General features: G+C 38.4%; 2 protein-coding genes across 3 annotated transcripts in view; both read right to left on the minus strand.

Annotated features, from left to right (window-relative positions):
* Nucleotides 1-2,080, minus strand: part of LOC118825215 (adhesion G-protein coupled receptor G2-like) — a 29,289-nt gene extending 27,209 nt beyond the window's left edge. For both annotated transcript variants that reach the window (XM_036595791.1, XM_036595790.1), the window contains exon 1: nt 1,864-2,080. In XM_036595791.1, the coding sequence (XP_036451684.1) occupies nt 1,864-1,954 (91 nt within the window). In that variant the 5' untranslated portion in view covers nt 1,955-2,080. The remainder of the gene's footprint in view (nt 1-1,863) is intronic.
* Nucleotides 2,081-9,912: 7,832 nt separating this feature from the next.
* LOC118825141 (adhesion G-protein coupled receptor G2-like) overlaps nt 9,913-17,466 on the minus strand; it is a 32,703-nt gene continuing 25,149 nt past the window's right edge. The window contains 5 exon segments of the mRNA XM_036595690.1: nt 9,913-10,516; nt 11,854-11,966; nt 11,968-12,013; nt 12,842-12,943; nt 17,107-17,390. Coding sequence (XP_036451583.1) covers nt 10,416-10,516; nt 11,854-11,966; nt 11,968-12,013; nt 12,842-12,943; nt 17,107-17,390 — 646 coding nt within the window. The 3' untranslated portion in view covers nt 9,913-10,415.

Raw genomic sequence — 17,466 nt, forward strand, 5'->3', positions numbered from 1 at the left:
CTTTACAGAAAAGACTCTTCTGCACATTTTAATGCACAAATATGTTATCAATTGATTATATTTGCTGAATTTAACATATTAGGGGTAGAAAATGTAAAATGTGGAAAAATTACCAGAAAATATTTGAGGCTGTTCCCTCTAGAGTCTCTAAACCTATTCATGAACAGTGTCAGTGGTGGTTTTTACTCTGTGCCTCACAGAGTTCAGCCTCACATAGCAAACGTTGCTAGCTAACACCTCTGAAGGTGTCAGGCTGACCCCACCCATCCCTCACACAGACTTTTTTCACTGCTGCCGTCTGGCAGAAAGTACCGGAGCATCCGTGCCATCACTGCCAGACTCTGCAACAGCTTTGATCCTCAAGCAATCAGGTTTTTAAACTCACAAGGACTGAACTAACCCCCCTGCCCCCGACACACACACACACACACACACACACACCTCTTTTGATGCTCTACTTGCATCTATCTGGAACATTGCTGGTAATACTGTGTTTACACTGTTTTACTACCTCAGTAACTGTTTTACTACCTCAGTAATCTGCTGTGTTTATGTATGTTATCTGACGAAACTTACAGATCACATCACGTCAAATATGTCTGCACCTTATTCCACTACCTCATGTCCAGAAATCTGTGCTGTGCCGGTGCTACACTGTCCGGTCTGTTTACTGTGTCTAATGTCTGTTTAATTTATTGTATTTATTTGTTTTCTAGCTTAATTTTTGTTTGCACACTGTCTGCACGTTCACACTTTGTACTTTTGTACTTTTGTACTTTAGTTCCTTGTGGCACTGTGTTGTTCCTGGAGGAACGTAATTTCGCTCCACTGTGTTCTGTACATAGATGGAATGACAATAAAAGCCTCTTGACTTGACTTGACTTGTTTTCAAACCCAGTTCATTTTCAAGTCTGCAGGTTTTTCTGATATTGTATGTTTTTCATTTGGTTTCACACTGAAATGTGCACCGAATCACACACTCACGTGTTCGTCGCTACGCCAGGTAGTAAGACAGCGCACTAAAACAAACCTCAACTTTATAGAAGAAATTTGTAGCAACTCAACTCAAATCTGACAAACGACCCAGTCTTCAGACCCAAAGTCCTATTTTCCAGAGTCAGTGTGCCTCATTCACCTCACTGAGAAGGTCGTAAGAAAAGGTCTGCGTCAGATTCATGACGTGTTCTTAAAGCACAGAACTGTTCTCACCTTTGTCCTCTTCAGTGTGTTTAGATTCTGTTCTTTGCTAAGAACCAAGAGGACACTGGTGAGTCAGAATCTTCGTCAAAACTGTGTAAATGGGTTTTAAGAAGAAATTTCTTCCGAAGAAAGACTGGTGAACGAGGCCCGATGTGCTCGAATGTTTGTCTGGCACTATATGTCGAAACTTAAATTCTTGTAATAAATTAATCGTCATCCATCCCAGCCCTTCTTTTTACAGCATTAGACCAAAATAGACTCCTGAGTGTTGTTTGTAGTCAGCAACATGACCAAATAAGACTAGACCAAAGCCATTTTCTCTATGGGAATAATGAACAGGGGTTTTGACAAATGACCACTGTTCCACCCAGCGGTAAGCAAAATGTCATTATGGCCCCCAAACACATACGCCCCCAAATGTCACTAGATCCTATGAATTACAGTCATTAATGAGTAAAAATACGAAATATGAAATTTAACATTAGTTCTGGGGAACCAATGACCCAATCCCACCTCTTTTCACCAGTGTATGTGAGAAATTATGAAAATATGTCGATTTGGTAGAATTTGTAATCTGATAAATAGTGTACTAATTTAATTTTCTAAATGTCCAAAGTGTGCAGTGCAAACAGTGTAAGAGAATGAAAAGGTGTCTGGTCTTACCTGAGTGACCTTGCAGGACCAGCGCAGAGAGCAGGACAAAAGCCATAAGTTTTGGCTGCATGATAAACCATCCGCTGAGAGCTGCGCTCATTATCCATCCACAGCTGTGTAAACAGTCCTAAACACCGTAGCCTTCTAATTGAGACTTGCTCAAGACTTGACATATACATCCCACTGTAATTCAATACTGGTGTAACACGTTAGCTGTAATACAACACCAGATAATAATACCAGCTGTCCGCAAGTTCCTGTTCAGCAGAACAACATATATGCAAGTTATATGTAAATATTGTACCCAGGGATGGAAATTATGGGCTTAAAGTTTTTTTGTTTTTAAATCTTGAGTTATATTGTAAAATGAAAAGGTTTCAAAAGTTTTAAGACGCTTTTTGCACATTTTAGACCGACAAAATTAGCAAAAAAAGACTCTAATAGGAGTTTGTTTGGGTTTTTATCTAGTTTTTCCTGCCTTTCTCTACGGTTTTATCCTGAATGTAAGCTCCTCTGATGTAGCCATGATATTAAAAAATAAAACAAAATAAAATAAAATAAATTGTTCTTTCTTTGTAAAGCAGTTTAAGCTGTGTTTTAGTTTATAAAAGGGGCAATAAAAATCTAGTTATCCTCATAATCATTATTAGTACTTAGGCCAAGCAACCTGAGAAAGCCGGCTTCACCAGGAGGTGGTTCAGATTATTCGTGCGGCTTTGCCAGGCAGACTTGACCCACACTGTGAAAGGTTAAGTTCATAAAAGGACTTTCTGCATTTGGATATTCAAATAACCTGAAGGCCGTTTTTTTATCTACATGCTCTTGTTTGTTGATGCAAAGTTAAATATTACATTCTCACAAATTGCATATTTCAAAACTGGAGTTGGTCCAACTCAGGGATTCGGCTCCATGCGCTTCTTTTTAAAGTGTTAGAGGGTTTCTAAAAAATATCCATGACGATTTGCGCGTTTTCTCGTCTTCTTACATTACATGACTTTACAGCCTTCATTTGCAGCCCCAAGCAGGCAGTAAGTGGAAGTGCTGCTCATCATGCTGATGCCCCCCTCCAGACTCAGACCACTTTGTTTAAAGCTCATATATGTGAAATGCTCTGTTCTAGAGTCATAATGGTTCACGCTGGTGTGATGAGAACCACACATCTAAAGTGTTCACTGCCTCTGCAGGCTGCCTTGCAGGGTCCTTAGAGTTATTACATACACTGGTTAGAAACACTGCCTGAGACAGCGAGTGTGTTTACACACACTTAATAATCCGACAACTGCGGAAAATCTCATTCAGTCAGTAATCCGATCAATGTGTTTACCTGCTCTTGAGTAATCAGATAATGGGGAAATTCCAGGTCTACATGAGTCAGACAGTAATCAGATTTCTGCTTTGAAACCAGTGAATAAACTCACAGAACACAACGTGACGTAAACGTAATGTAAACTCAAACTTCACGCTGCTACTTTTTTTTAAATATCGCTCCACTTTACCTGAAAATATGAACAAACTTCACCTAGAAGATGAAGAATATTTAAATCCTTCATTTCGTGTTTGGTTTCAGCGCCACTCCAACAGTGTTTTCCTGCGTTTCGTGACGTCCACTGTATGATCTCACACATACACAGACTGAGAAATCCGATGGAAATCAGAGTAAGAGTTTACATGCACTGAGAAATCTGATTACTGAGCTAAAATCCAGCCTCTTTATCAGATTTCTTATTTGGATTTGTAAATTGGAGTATGGTGTTTACCTGACCATTTGAATTATTTTGGGTTATTGAGTGCATGTATACGCACTCATTGTTTTACAATAGTTTTACGATAAGATTTTGGCCTGAAACATATTTTCAAAATTCCATTAATGGTGGAGAGGCACATGCAGGCGTTGTAGGGCGTGGTACCCACAGAAACCCTACTTTTTCAGATTTACCACTATTTTTCAATTATCAACGTCCAATATATGAAAGCACAGAAGTAAATAGTGTATATATATACAGAATAAATATTCTATAAAGCTATGAAGAGGAATTGAGAAACATGTCATCTGCTTCTCTCCACGTGTGATTGGTGGAAGTGTCCATCTACATTCTGTGTGAAACTGACCAATGGACACTCAAGAAATCACTAAGGACTGACCATCACGCTGGAGATGCCTCATTTGTACCAGAGACACATGAAATGGCATGCAAAAAGTTTACAGCTGCTGAAGCTGCTGCAGCGGTTTTGGAAAGTAGTGATGAAGATAACGGAGCATTTAGATGTGAAACATATGGGTGTCGTGTTATATGAAGGGTCTTTAAAGTGACTTTAAAAAGAATGCAAAAATCGAGAAAATGCTCTTAGACCCCAGAGGGCTCAGTCGACTTACAATTTTAAGTTGAGCTGACTTCATTTTTTTACTCGTGTAGGTTCACTGGTGGTTCTGGATAGTAAATAAAATGTCTATATCTGTGTTGTAGTCATGGCGACCCCTGGTTCCTATCACCACCACTGTAAAGAGATCTGAGTAAGTAAGTCTGTCTACAATGAACCACCCACATCAAACCACCCACCATTTTACTTAGTATAACACAGTGTAAGTCACTGGAAATATCTGCTTAATAAACTTACATCCTAGTTTTGTACGTTAACTTTCAATTTCAATTAATAAATAAAAAAAAAATGTTTAAACTTAAAAATGAATGACTTAAAATGTTGAGTTTACTGCACGTCACAAGTTAGGAGAGCAATGATCTGTGCTTACACTCTGCTGTCTTTGTGATGATTTCATGGTCATTTGTTTTAGTTCAGCAATGCTTCTCACTTTTAAGATAAGACAAACTCATCATTTCACTTTAAGGGTGGTTACCATGGCAACTCAAAACAACCCTCCCTGCTTCAGAGTCAACTGTGACACCTGTTTATGTGGGTATTTCCAGAGGTCAGTATCCACAGTGGGCCCCGCAGTATATCATCTAACATAACGTTTGCATGTCTCGAGATTATCCAAATTGTATTCATTTCCAATCGCTTCCAACGCAACGTCTATTTAAAGTATTACAATGCATATTAATATCAGTCAAATAAATAAACATTAAACCTCCAGATCAAATTTGTTTAAAACAAATAAGAGAGCAGAAAACATACCCAGAGACACTGACATCAAACAAGACACAGACAACATGTAAACGAAGAAGGGCACAGTCGGAAGGTTCCAGACTAGACTAAATAATGTTCAGTTTTCAGTGGGGTTGGGCAGTTTAGTGCATTTAGAGCATCTCTTTATGTCGTCACAGGTGGAACAAAACCTTGTATCTCCAAAAAGGTCACTATTACATCAAACTTCAATGGAAGTTAATGGAGAAATTACTTATTCCTAATCATTTGGGAATTTTTATTGATCCATTCATTTTGAAATTCTGGCACAATCTAAGGGCAGCTGGTGGTTTCACACTGACAGAAGGTCAGAAAATCGAAAACGGAGGTGCAAGGTTCTGTTCCGACAGCAATGATATGCTTCTACACATGCACTATATGGACAAAAGTATTGGGACACCTACACGTCACACCTACAGAAGCTTTTGTGAATCCCATTCTAAATCCATAGGCATTAATATGGAGTTGGTCCCCCTTTGCAGCTCTAACAGCTTCTACTCTTCTGGGAAGCTTTATAGAAGATGTTGACTGTCAAAGTCAAAGGCAAAGTTTATTTAAATAGCACTTTTTACAGCAGGTGTTCTCACAAAGCAGCTTTACAGAAAAATCCAGGTCTGAGCCCCCATGAGCGTCACCAATGGCAACAGTGGCAAGGAAAAACTCCCTAAGAGCAACAGGAAGAAACACTGAGAGGAACCAAGACTCAAAAGGGGAACCCATCCTCCTCTGGACCACACCGGATAGCAAACAGCGTTAGTATAAAATAATATGTGTCGTGGGAATTTGTATCCAATCATCCAGAAGAGCATTTGTGCGGTCAGACACTGATGTTGGGCTCTGTGAGAGTCAGTCAAGTTCTTCCACACCAAACTCACCCAGTCAGGCCTTTATGGAGCTGCTTTGTGCACTGGGGCTCAGTCATGCTGGAACAGGAAGGTTCTTCCCCAGACTGTTCCCACAAAGTTGGAAGCATAGAATTGTCCAAAATGTCTTGTTCTGCTGAAGCATTAAGGTTTCCCTTCACTGGAACTAAGGGTTCTAGACCAACCCCTGAAAAACAGCCCCATATCATCATCCCTCCTCCACCACACTCTACAGCTGGCACAGTGCAGTCAGGCAGGTAACGTTCTCCTGGCATTCGCCAAACCCAGACTCGTCCATCAGATTGGCAGATAGAGCAGCGTGATTGGTCACTCCACAGGATACGTTTCCACTGCTCCAGAGTCCAGTGGACTTCAGTACGACCCTCTACTGCCAATGTTTGTCTATGGAGACTGTGCTTAATTTTATCCACCTGTTAGTGTGTCTGAAACACCTGAACTCAATAATGAGGAGGGTTGTCCCAATACTTTTGTCCATATAGTGTATGTATGTATGTATGTATGTATAGTGGTGTGTTGACAGCGTAACTCTAGAAGCTGACCTACTAAAGTAGAAACATAAACAAAGAGAATAACAATGGGTCAAAAATATGCTCTCTGACTAATAATGACTGTAAGTGTACTGGTTTTTATAAACACTGTGGACTGTTCAGTATTTTATGAGAAAGCTGCTTTCATGTTTTTTCACATTTTTCAGTTTCTGTTTTATTTTTCCTCTTGTTGGGCCTTTCAGATAAGCTGTAGCTGTGTGTGATGATTCTTATGAATTATGCGATAGTGTGTGTAATCCTCTAGTTTGATCTGAGATTTCCTGTCCACACTGAAAAATTTCCACTTCGAATTTACATTCAGACTAAAATGTGTAACATCAACAAATTTCTTGCCAAACCAAGCTAATTTTCATAGAGCAACTCTGTCGATGTAATTTTTTTGTATGCAACCACATGCAACGTTTTATCATGAACCCTTTTTTTAAAATGCAAATGACATCTTGACAAGAATCTTGAGGTGCCACTGATAAGGTAGAGGTAGATTAACCCTTGCGTGGTGCTCAGGTCTGTGGGATCCATATTCAATGTTTACCAAGAGAAAAAATGATGTGATTTATTATTATTTCAGCCTCAGATTCTTGTCCTTTACTCACTTTCTGTGAAGAAATAATAAAATAACCCATTTTCAGTGTCTTCACTCTGTTCACCCCCCACACATTTCATATTACACATGTGGTGTTGGGTGAACCTGCGGGGAGTAAAAGTGTGGAGGTGCTGTGTCCTTCACTCTGTTCTCCTCCTACATGGCCTGCTGTTAGTGTGTGTGGTGTCTGTGTATGTATGTGTTTGTATGTGTGTGTGTGTGTGTGTGTGTGAGTGTGTGTGTGTGTGTGTGTCTGTGTATGTATGTGTTTGTATGTGTGTGTGTGTGTGTGTGTGTGTGTGTGTGTGTGTGTGTGTGTCTGTGTATGTATGTGTTTGTATGTGTGTGTGTGTGTGTGTGTGTGTGTGTGTGTGTGTGTGTGTCTGTGTATGTATGTGTTTGTATGTGTGTGTGTGTGTGTGTGTGTGTGTGAGTGTGTGTGTGTGTGTGTGTGTGATGGTGGACAACATGGACAGGCTGCTGACTGGCTACAGCTGCTAAAGGAGAACCCTACGCTGGACACTTGTGATATTTTAAACATCTGGTATTTTTACATAAATTGTTATGGCTGTTTTGATTTAAATAACAATAATGTGGTGGGTCCAGCAGACCACTGAGTAAAAAACACATTAACACCACACAGGGGTTTGAAAAGCACACAATATATGTTATGACATCATTGTAATGTAGATTTGAAAGGTACAAGATAAAATATTGTCACAGTACAGCATGATGTCTGTCTGGGCATCTGGGCATAACAAAGGGTGATGTTTTTAGTAGAGAGTGATGCGCCTTTGCAATTAATTTGCATTTACAAACTACCAAGCAGGAACACCACATATTTGCATCATAAAAACTTGTTAGAGGAGTTCTTTGAAATAATTTGACAAACGCGTTTTGGCATTTCTGGATTCATTTATTTTTTGACCCGATGCAGATTTCTTTGAAAGGTAACAACAAATAAGGTTAAAAAAAAAAACAGAAAACATCTTAGTTTTGCTAGGATATGAGCAAAACTTCACAAAGACTCGCTCAATCAGGGGAGTATACAGTCATATGCAAAAGTTTAGGCACCCCTGGTCAAATGACATTTTGTTGATTGTCTAAGTGAAAATAAGTATAAAATAACAAATCCTCTACAGAGACACACTTCTGCACATTTTAAGGCATAATTACTGTTTATTTGCAGAATTTAATGTATTGAGGAAAAAAATAAAACACAAAGGGCCAGACTCATAAACCTCAGCAGTATCAGCGCTACGCCATGAAAAACGTGCTTGCGCAGTAAAGCAAGACCTACCCATATAGTCACTGTGGCGGTGATTAGTGCACTGGTGTCTTTTTAACGCTGTCCTAGTCAAGAGCCAATCAAAATTCACATGTAAAGGAGTCCATACATATTAATTATCCATACTAGTGAAGCTCTCTGTGGTTGCCAAAGTGTGTATGATGCATCAAAGGAAATCAAAATGCTCAAAAATACAGAGCTACAGATTTTAAAGGAAGAAGTGCAGCCAAATAATAGTAAACTGTTCAGTACAAATGCTTTTAATTTTAATTTAACATTTTTTTAATCAGGAAATGTTGTTTATACTAGCAAAAAAGATGTATAAAAATCTAATTATAACACTTTAAAATTCAACTCTTAATTGTAGGTATTATATTTTAACAAGTAAGAATTTATTTCTTATTGGTAAGAATTCAAGCCTTTTTCCAGTTTATTATAACTGCAGTCACAATTTTTAATAACATGGATTAAAGTTTAACATTTATTACAAGTAAAAACTACATTGCCATGCAGAAATTCTAATTACTATAGCGAGCTGTTTTAGCTTTTATTTTCTATTTATCTCGATCTTACGAATTCAATTTCTACATGTGAAAATTACATTTCAACATCATAATAAATCGTCATACACCACAGTAAAATCTTATATCTCAAACTCTGCAAGTAAAGCAAACTGATGTGCTAAAATATGCAGAAAATGCCATTTCTGCTTGTTCCCTGTTGACAATGTGTCAACCAACCAACTGAGTTTCACCTAGAAAATCAAGAAAACGTAATTTGGGGGTGTTAAAGCTTTTGCATACAACTGTATGTCCTAATAGCCAATTGGGGAACAGAAGCTCAATTGAGAATCATAAACACTTAAAAATAAAAAGAGGACCCACTGCAAGACGGAACCACACTGCAGAGTCATCTTCCCACTTTTGTGCTGCTTATTTGCTTGCATAATTTTAGCTCCTGGAAAAACTGATGGTACAAAAGTGATCATAGTTTTGCAGCCTGCTGAACTGGTCAGTGAATTCAAATGACCTTCTAATGGTGCTTATGTTAAGAGTGCATGGTTCATCAGCAGGAGAGAACAGATAGACATGCAGAACATAAAACTGTCAGATAGGAAACTTATCTGATGTCTTATTACACACACATATTCTGTTTACTTAATACATATAGTTATGTAATAATGCACATTTAACGGTATAACATATTTAAACATGTAAATGACCTGCAATATATATATGTATATATTGCTGCTCTCAGAACAAAACCTTGTAATTCCAAAATGGTAACTTTACAGTAGAAGGAAAAAACATGCTATACTTTTAATGCAAGTCAATGGAACCAGACTTTTTTCCAAGTCATTTTGGGCCGTTTCTCTTGGTCCATCATTATGAATTTTACAAACAATATAAAGGGCAACAGGTATTTACAAATTATGTCAAAAACCGAAAAACGACAAAAATGGACATACAAGGTTCTGTTCTGATAGCAGCGATATATATATTTGTGTGTGTGTGTGTGAGTGTTTGTGTGTGTGTGTGAGTGTATGTGTGTGTGTGCGTGTAGGTGTGTGTGTGTGTGTGTGTGTGTGTGTGTGTGTGTGTGTGTATATACACATTATTATGAATACTTTATTTTGATCCACTGTGAAATGAATAACAAGCTAAGTCAAGATCAAGAACAAGTATTCCAGACATGAAATGATTTAACTAGTATAAAAATAACAAATACTTTAATTCCACACACAGTAAGACAGTGCTTATCTTTTACTGAAAGCACATTAATCAGTCGTTTTAAGCTTGATAGAACATAGTCTTGTAGTGTTATTGGATATCTGTGATGGTTTAGGGTCGACTGTTAACACTATTATTCAAAGTCTTTATTCAGTATATATGAAAGGCTGAGTACTATTATAAATATTGTATGCATATTATGTACAACATATACATGATACAACATGCACATAATACATGACATTGGCACGGTTTCCAAAACGTGTTAAGATCATCGTAACTGGTAGAAGGAGTGTTCAGTGTGATGCTGCCTCTACCCATTAATGATTATCTTTGTGCTGAGAAGCTTTTGGGAAACCCAGCCTTTGTCATTTGCTGGCTCTCCGGTCAGTAGGATCTCTGGCCCCGGTACCTGTTATTGAGTTCATTCATGACCACATCTGAGCTCGTCTCCTGCGCTGTGATTTCTCTGTCATCAAATGGGCTGCCTATGATTACAGAAAGACATTTTCAGAAAATAATCAGCCTACATGCAAAAACTATCATGCTGTCACTGTAAAACATATCAAACAGGTACAATGAGATCAAAGAATTCTAAGAAAGTGAAATCAAAACATGAAATTCTGCTTTATTAGTAATGATGAATAGACTGATTGTCATTTCTTGGCATTTTTATATTTCATATTCATATTTAGTTTGTTTTACTGTGAAAAAAAAATTCATTTTAAGATGAACAAAAGCAAAACTGACTGGTAAAAAAACAAGTAGTACGTAAAAAAACACTGTGGTATAACATTTATATATATATATATATATATATATATATATATATATATATATATATTTATATGCATACCTTTGAACAGTCCTGGTGTAATTACATGTTTTGATGATTTTCCTAAATATGGCATTTTTCTGCACAATTTCTATTTTTATGCCAAGTTTAACCACTTAAACGGCCAGGGCCCAAAGTTTTATTACACACTTCTACACTCTTAAAAGTGATGGTTCTTCAAGAGTTCTTTAGTAAAGAAAATGGTTCTATATAGAACCTTGAACACTCAAAGAACCCTTTGCATGATTAAGGGGTTCTTTGCATCATGAAAGGGTTCTTCTTTGATGGAGAATGTACTGTAGATGGTTTTAGTTGTATATAGAACCTTTTTTGAAAAGGGTTCTATATAGCAGCCAAAAGCATTCATCTATTGTTACAAGCTTGACATTGTAACAACAGAAGAACCTTTTTGGGTGCTATATAGAACTTTTCAAAAAGGTTCTACAGCACATTCGGAACAAGGAACGAACCCTTTAGTCATGCAAAGAGGTCTGCGAGAGTTCATTGTTCTATCTAGAACCATTTTCTTTACTAAAGAACCCTTGAAGAACCATAACTTTTAAGAGTGTATAATCTAAGAATAGCTCAATGTTTGCACTATTACATACTAAGCCTTAGTATGTAACAATAAAAAATAAAACATACAGTATAAAATGTTCCATAACTTTTGCACAGGCCACATTTTATGTTTGTTTTTTCCAGTATGTCAAATTCAGCAAATAAACAGTAACTATGCATTAAAGTGTGCAGAGGTGTGTTCTCTGTAGAGAATTATTTCACTTACAGCTGTACATTATATGTGTGATGCTATATAATGAGCAATCTCAATTAAACTGTGATAGACAGCGGGAAAGATTTGTGAAGAGCAGGGAAGGAAGAAGCTGGAACAAGTACAGCGGTGTGAGATATGCGGAGAGTAGATGTGGGCAGTGGAGTAGTGACAGTCTAATGAATAAACTGAGGAAGTGCCACGCAGTGGCCGACACTCACTGATCCCCAACGACCTGTCTGATCCTGATCCTGAGCCGTTGCTGACCAGGAACGTTGCAGAGCTGGACGAGTTATTGGAATTTGAAGATTTCACTGAGGACAGGCCCAACCCTATTTACAGAGGATTTCTTGGTCTTCTGAGTGGCAGTGTGACTCCAGTCTGTCGCACAAACAGAAGAACAGGACATCTTTAAACAAAGTTAAATCAGATCACATCAACGAAGATCACATCCTGTGTAAAATGATTTAAAAACCATGCCAAGTGATCAAGTGTACAGTCTGGTGGCCCTGGTCAAATGACATGTTTTGCTGATTTTCGAAGTGTCAATAAGTTTACACATCCTCTAGAGAGACTTATTGGGGAAAACGCATCATAAAATGTGGCCTGTGAAAAAATGACAGCACATTTTTCATTTTAATTTTTTACAATATCGCTGCTCTCGGAAGAAAACCTCGTATCTCTAAAACGGTAGCTTTACAGGAGAAGGAAAAAACACACAGTACTTTAAATGTAAATCAATAGAACCAGACTGTTTTCCGAGTCGTTTTGGGCTGTTTCTCTGGGTCCATTCATCATGAAATATACACATAATGTAAAGGACAACAGGCATTTTCAAATTACGCCAAAGCTGAAAAATGAATGAATTAAAAAGAGCAGAGAGGGAACAGAAGAAGAAGAGACTGAGTGAAGAGCTGAAAAGCCCCAGTGAAGGAAAGGACTGAAAAGTCTCGATAGAAGCCACTAAAAAAGTGGGCAGCATAGCGTTGGTTTAGTTTTTGTGTATTTTAAGTGGAAAATAAAGGGAAAATGGCTGCTGCAAACGTGAATCCTGCCTCCAGTGTCCTCCTTGGGCCCGGGGTAGCGCATGACTACAATGTCATTTGACAGGGAGTGTTCAATGATATGACTGTACTAACACAAACATGCATGCACATACATTTCACTGCAGAAACAATCCAAAGTAATAGATGGACAAAATGAACCTACCAGAGTTCTCCGCCAGCCTGAACTTTCCACAGCACAAATATATCCTCCACTGTCTTCTAACATTCTCCTTCACGGCACAGTGGAACACAAAGATAAAGAACCCTGTGGGAGAGAACAATGGTTCTGAAGATCTACATTCCAGTTTCGCAACCAAGGCAAGGAATGTGTGAGATAAGAAATGTCAAGTGCAGAGTGTCAAATCTATGATAATGATACAAAACTGCACCTATGCCAACGTTACAGGAGCGGTGAGACAGTCCAAATAATGCAATCTGTGTTATCAGACACGAGTCATCGTTATTTTTAAATAGCCCTGACATCACTAAGTTTAACATTCATTCCCTGAAAAAAACAAGGTGGATGTGCTTAAATAATTTATCTTAAGGTTTAAATCACCAAACTTTTTTTGACAGTTTTACTCCTACACAAGGTTTTTGGTAGAGGTCAGCAGGCCTCTGAGCAACTTATGAAACAGAAAACAGAGAATTAAGACAGGAACGCTCCATTAACTACGCAGATATACAGCATAGCACTGTTCTTCTCTATTACACAGTGAACAAAATTCCAGTTGTATGTGGAAACGAGACTATTTGCATCCTGAACACCCACAAAGCCCAAGTCAACAATGATACTATCAATACACAAATTCTAAAATACTAAAATAGAAAGCAAACAAAGTTCTTTATGAAGGCTGGTACATAAATAATACCATACTTTTTTTGTCTAAACGGTCACTTTTTTGTAAAAAAAACCTTCCTGTGCAACATGAGCTCTGTTATGTTTTTAATGAGAACGGATCATGTTGGTGTAACGCTTCCAGGGAATCACATGTCTGACCCAGCTGTTACTAACACTAAACTGATTGTTTGCACAAACCAAAAGGCAGTAAATGCTGCTTATTTAGTCTCTAAATATGATGATTGACTTTTAGTTGAAACACTCTCCTCTTTCCTAATGGAAGGGTTTATTTCAATCTACTGTCATCTAGAAATAAAGTCTGTTGCACAGTTAAACTCTGATCATTCTATGCCAGGCTGGTTCTTATTCATTTGTCTTTTTGTTAACCCTAACCCGGTATAAGAGAGGTTCATAGTGTTTCCCACACATAAGTTATATTTTTGCAGTGTGCCTAGTTATGTGAGCTATACAATCCCCGGAGAACCCAGTCAAACCCAGGCTTAATACCAAACACCTTAATTAGTGTGCTAGCCATGGAGGTTTTGAAATTCTAGCTTCTACAGCCAAATAATGCACTATTTGTCGAATATGGATGTGGCTGAATCCCAAACAACTTTTATGACTATTGTTAGCAACATTATACACTCTCAGGTTGCAGGAGCCAGTATTTAAATTCCTTTGTAGTGCACTATGTAGGGAGCAGGGCACCATTTGAGATTCAGCCCCAGCACAAGAAGAGGGTGCTGTTGGATTGGCACTATATAAAACTCGTAGTGGTAATTTGGTGACCGAAAAGTACTTATAAAGCAAATGTTTGGCATTAAAAAGTGTTATGTTATGATGTGTTCATTGTTATACAACAAAAAAGTTTAAAAAATCATTTATGCAAACCAAATTCCAAAAAAGCTGGGACAGTAGGAAAAATGTAAATGAAAACATACAGCAGTGGTTTGCAAATCCTTTTTGGCCTGTATTCAACTGAAAACATTACAAAGACAAGATATTTAATGTTTGAACTAATTCACTTTTTTGTTGTGTGTGTGTGTGTGTGTATATATATATATATATATATATACACACACATACACACACAGACATATATATATATATATATATATATATACACATATACCGGTCAGACACAACATTCTGACCACCTCGTTGTTTCTATGCTCATTGTCCATTTTATCAGCTCCACTTACTATATAGGTGCACTTTGTAGTTCTACAGTTACAGACTGTAGTCCATCTGTTTCTCTGATACTTTGTTAGCCCCCTTTTACCCTGTTCTTCAGTGGTCAGGACCCCCATGGACCCTCACAGAGCAGGTACTATTTGGGTGGTGGATCATTCTCAGCACTGCAGTAACACTGACGTGGTGTGTTAGTGTGTGTTGCACTGGTCCGAGTGGATCAGACACAGCAGTGCTGCTGGAGTTTTAAACACCTCAGTGTCACTGCTGGACTGAGAATAGTCCACCAACCAAAAATATCCAGCCAACAGCGTCCTGTGGGCAGCATCCTGTGACCACTGATGAAGGACTAGAGGATGATAAGCTCATACTGTACAGCAAGACATGAGCTATCGTCTCTGCCTTTACATCTACAGGGTGGACCAACAACGCAGGTGCGTCTAATAGAGTGGACAATGAGTGGACACAGTGTTTAAAAACTCCAGCAGCACTGCTGTGTCTGATCCACTCGTACCAGTGCAACACAAACTAAAACACCACCACAACGTCAGTGTTACTGCAGTGCTGAGAATGACCCACCACCCAAATAGTACCTGCTCTGTGAGGGTCCATGGGGGTCCTGACCACTGAAGAACAGGGTAAAAGGGGGCTAACAAAGTATCAGAGAAACAGATGGACTACAGTCTGTAACTGTAGAACTACAAAGTGCACCTATATAGTAAATGGAGCTGATAAAATGGACAATGAGCATAGAAACAAGGAGGTGGTCATAATGCTATGCCTGATCGGTTTATATACATATATAAATATACATATAAACTTATTCTAAATCCAATTCCTGCAACATGTTCCAAAAACGTGGGACCAGGGCACGTTTACCATGGTGTTATATCACCTTTCCTTTTAGCGATGTTCAGTAATCATTTGGAAACTGAGGACACCAATCGTTGCAGTTGTGACAGTGAGATTTTTCCCATTCTTGTTTGATATAACACTTCAGCTGCTCAACAGTTCGGGGTCTCCGTTCCCATTTATTGTGCTTCATAATGTGCCGCACGTTTTCAGTGGGCTACAGGTCAGGACAGCAGGTGGACCAGTCTAGAACCTGCACTCTCTTACTAATAAGCCATGCTGTTGTAACACATGCAGAATGTGGCTTGACACTGTCTTGCTGAAACAAGCAGGGACGCCCCTGAAAAAGACGTTACATAGATGGCAGCATATGTTGCTCCAAAATGTGTATGTACCCCTTCACAGATGTGCAGATTACCCACTAACACACCCCCATACCATGACAGATGCTGGATTATGAACTTTGTGTCTGTAACAGTTGGGATGGTCCTTTTTCTCCTTCCTTGTCCCAAAGAACAGGTCATCCATTATTTCCAAAAACAACTTGAAAGGTGGACTCATCAGAACAGAGCACAAATTTCCATTTTGTGTCTCACATAAGCTTCAGCCCAGAGAATTCAGTGTTTCTGGATGTTGATAAATGTTTTCCGCTTTGTGTAGTTAACTGGCATATGTAGATGCAGTGACGAACTGTGTTTATTGACAAGGGGTTTCAGAATTTTTAATGAGCCCATTACAGAAGTATGTTGGTTTTAATGCAGTGTCTTCTGAGAGTCACGGGCATCCAGTGTTGGTTTTCAGCCTTGCCCTTTATGCACAGAGATTTCTCAAGATTCTTTAAATCTTTTAATGAAGTTATGGACTGTAGATGGTGAAATCCCTAAATTCTCTTTCCTCCTTAAATCACTTGTTGAGAGACGTTCTTCTTAAACCAGGCCTACTTGCTCACACAAATTTGCACAAAGTGGAGACCCAATCATGACAACATCACCTGTTACCTATTTACCGGCGGTTCCAAAACAGGTGATCTTGATCATATCATAAACGTCTTACATTGCTGCTGTCCCAACTTTTTTGAATAGGCCACAGGCATCAAATTTGTATTTAGTGTGTATTTACAAAAATCAATAAAATTGATATGGTAAAATATTAAAATCTCTTCTTTGTGCTGTTCTCAATTAAATACCTGTAATACCTGTTATAAATCACTGCTTTCTGCTTGTGTTTGCATATTGCCTACTGTCTCAACTTTTTGGAATTGGGTTTGTATACATTTTTATTTATTTATGTTTTAGCGTATTCACTGGGGTAGTTAAACCACCTCCCTCTGCTACGCCTCAGCGCAAAAGTATATTTTAAATCTATGGGAAAAACTTCATAAAAGTTTTTTTGCTGCTACACATAAACTTTTGATAGAGGTTCTTCAAGGAATATCACAGGTAGGACAAAACACTCTAAATTTCCATCTCATCTGAGACACTTTATTTAGGTTTATTTTATGTGATGTAACACAGTGGAAGGACTGGAAAAGGTGCAGCGCTTACCTTGCAGTGTGTTAAAGATGGCAAATAGGTACATAAAGGGGAGGTTAACAGGGCCCCATGCAAAGAAGGCAAAACCCCAGGTGAGGCCAAGAAGCACTGTGAGTCCAGCCACACTCCGGACGTCCTGAAGGCCACTACGGTGCTGTACGTTATGAGGGTTTTGTTTCTTAATGCGACAAAGCTGAACCATCACCACGATGAACATGCTGAAGTTCAGCAAGAAAACTACACAGAAATATGCCACCACTGCAACGTAGAAGGCAACATTGTTCTTCAACCAACAGCTGTGTAAGAAAAGACATGAAGATCAAAAAGACAGTTCTGCTACACAATGTAATTCAAAGATTTAGGCTAAAGATA

Source organism: Colossoma macropomum, unplaced genomic scaffold, assembly GCF_904425465.1.
Source record: "Colossoma macropomum unplaced genomic scaffold, Colossoma_macropomum, whole genome shotgun sequence".
Classification (NCBI taxonomy): Eukaryota; Metazoa; Chordata; class Actinopteri; order Characiformes; family Serrasalmidae; genus Colossoma; species Colossoma macropomum.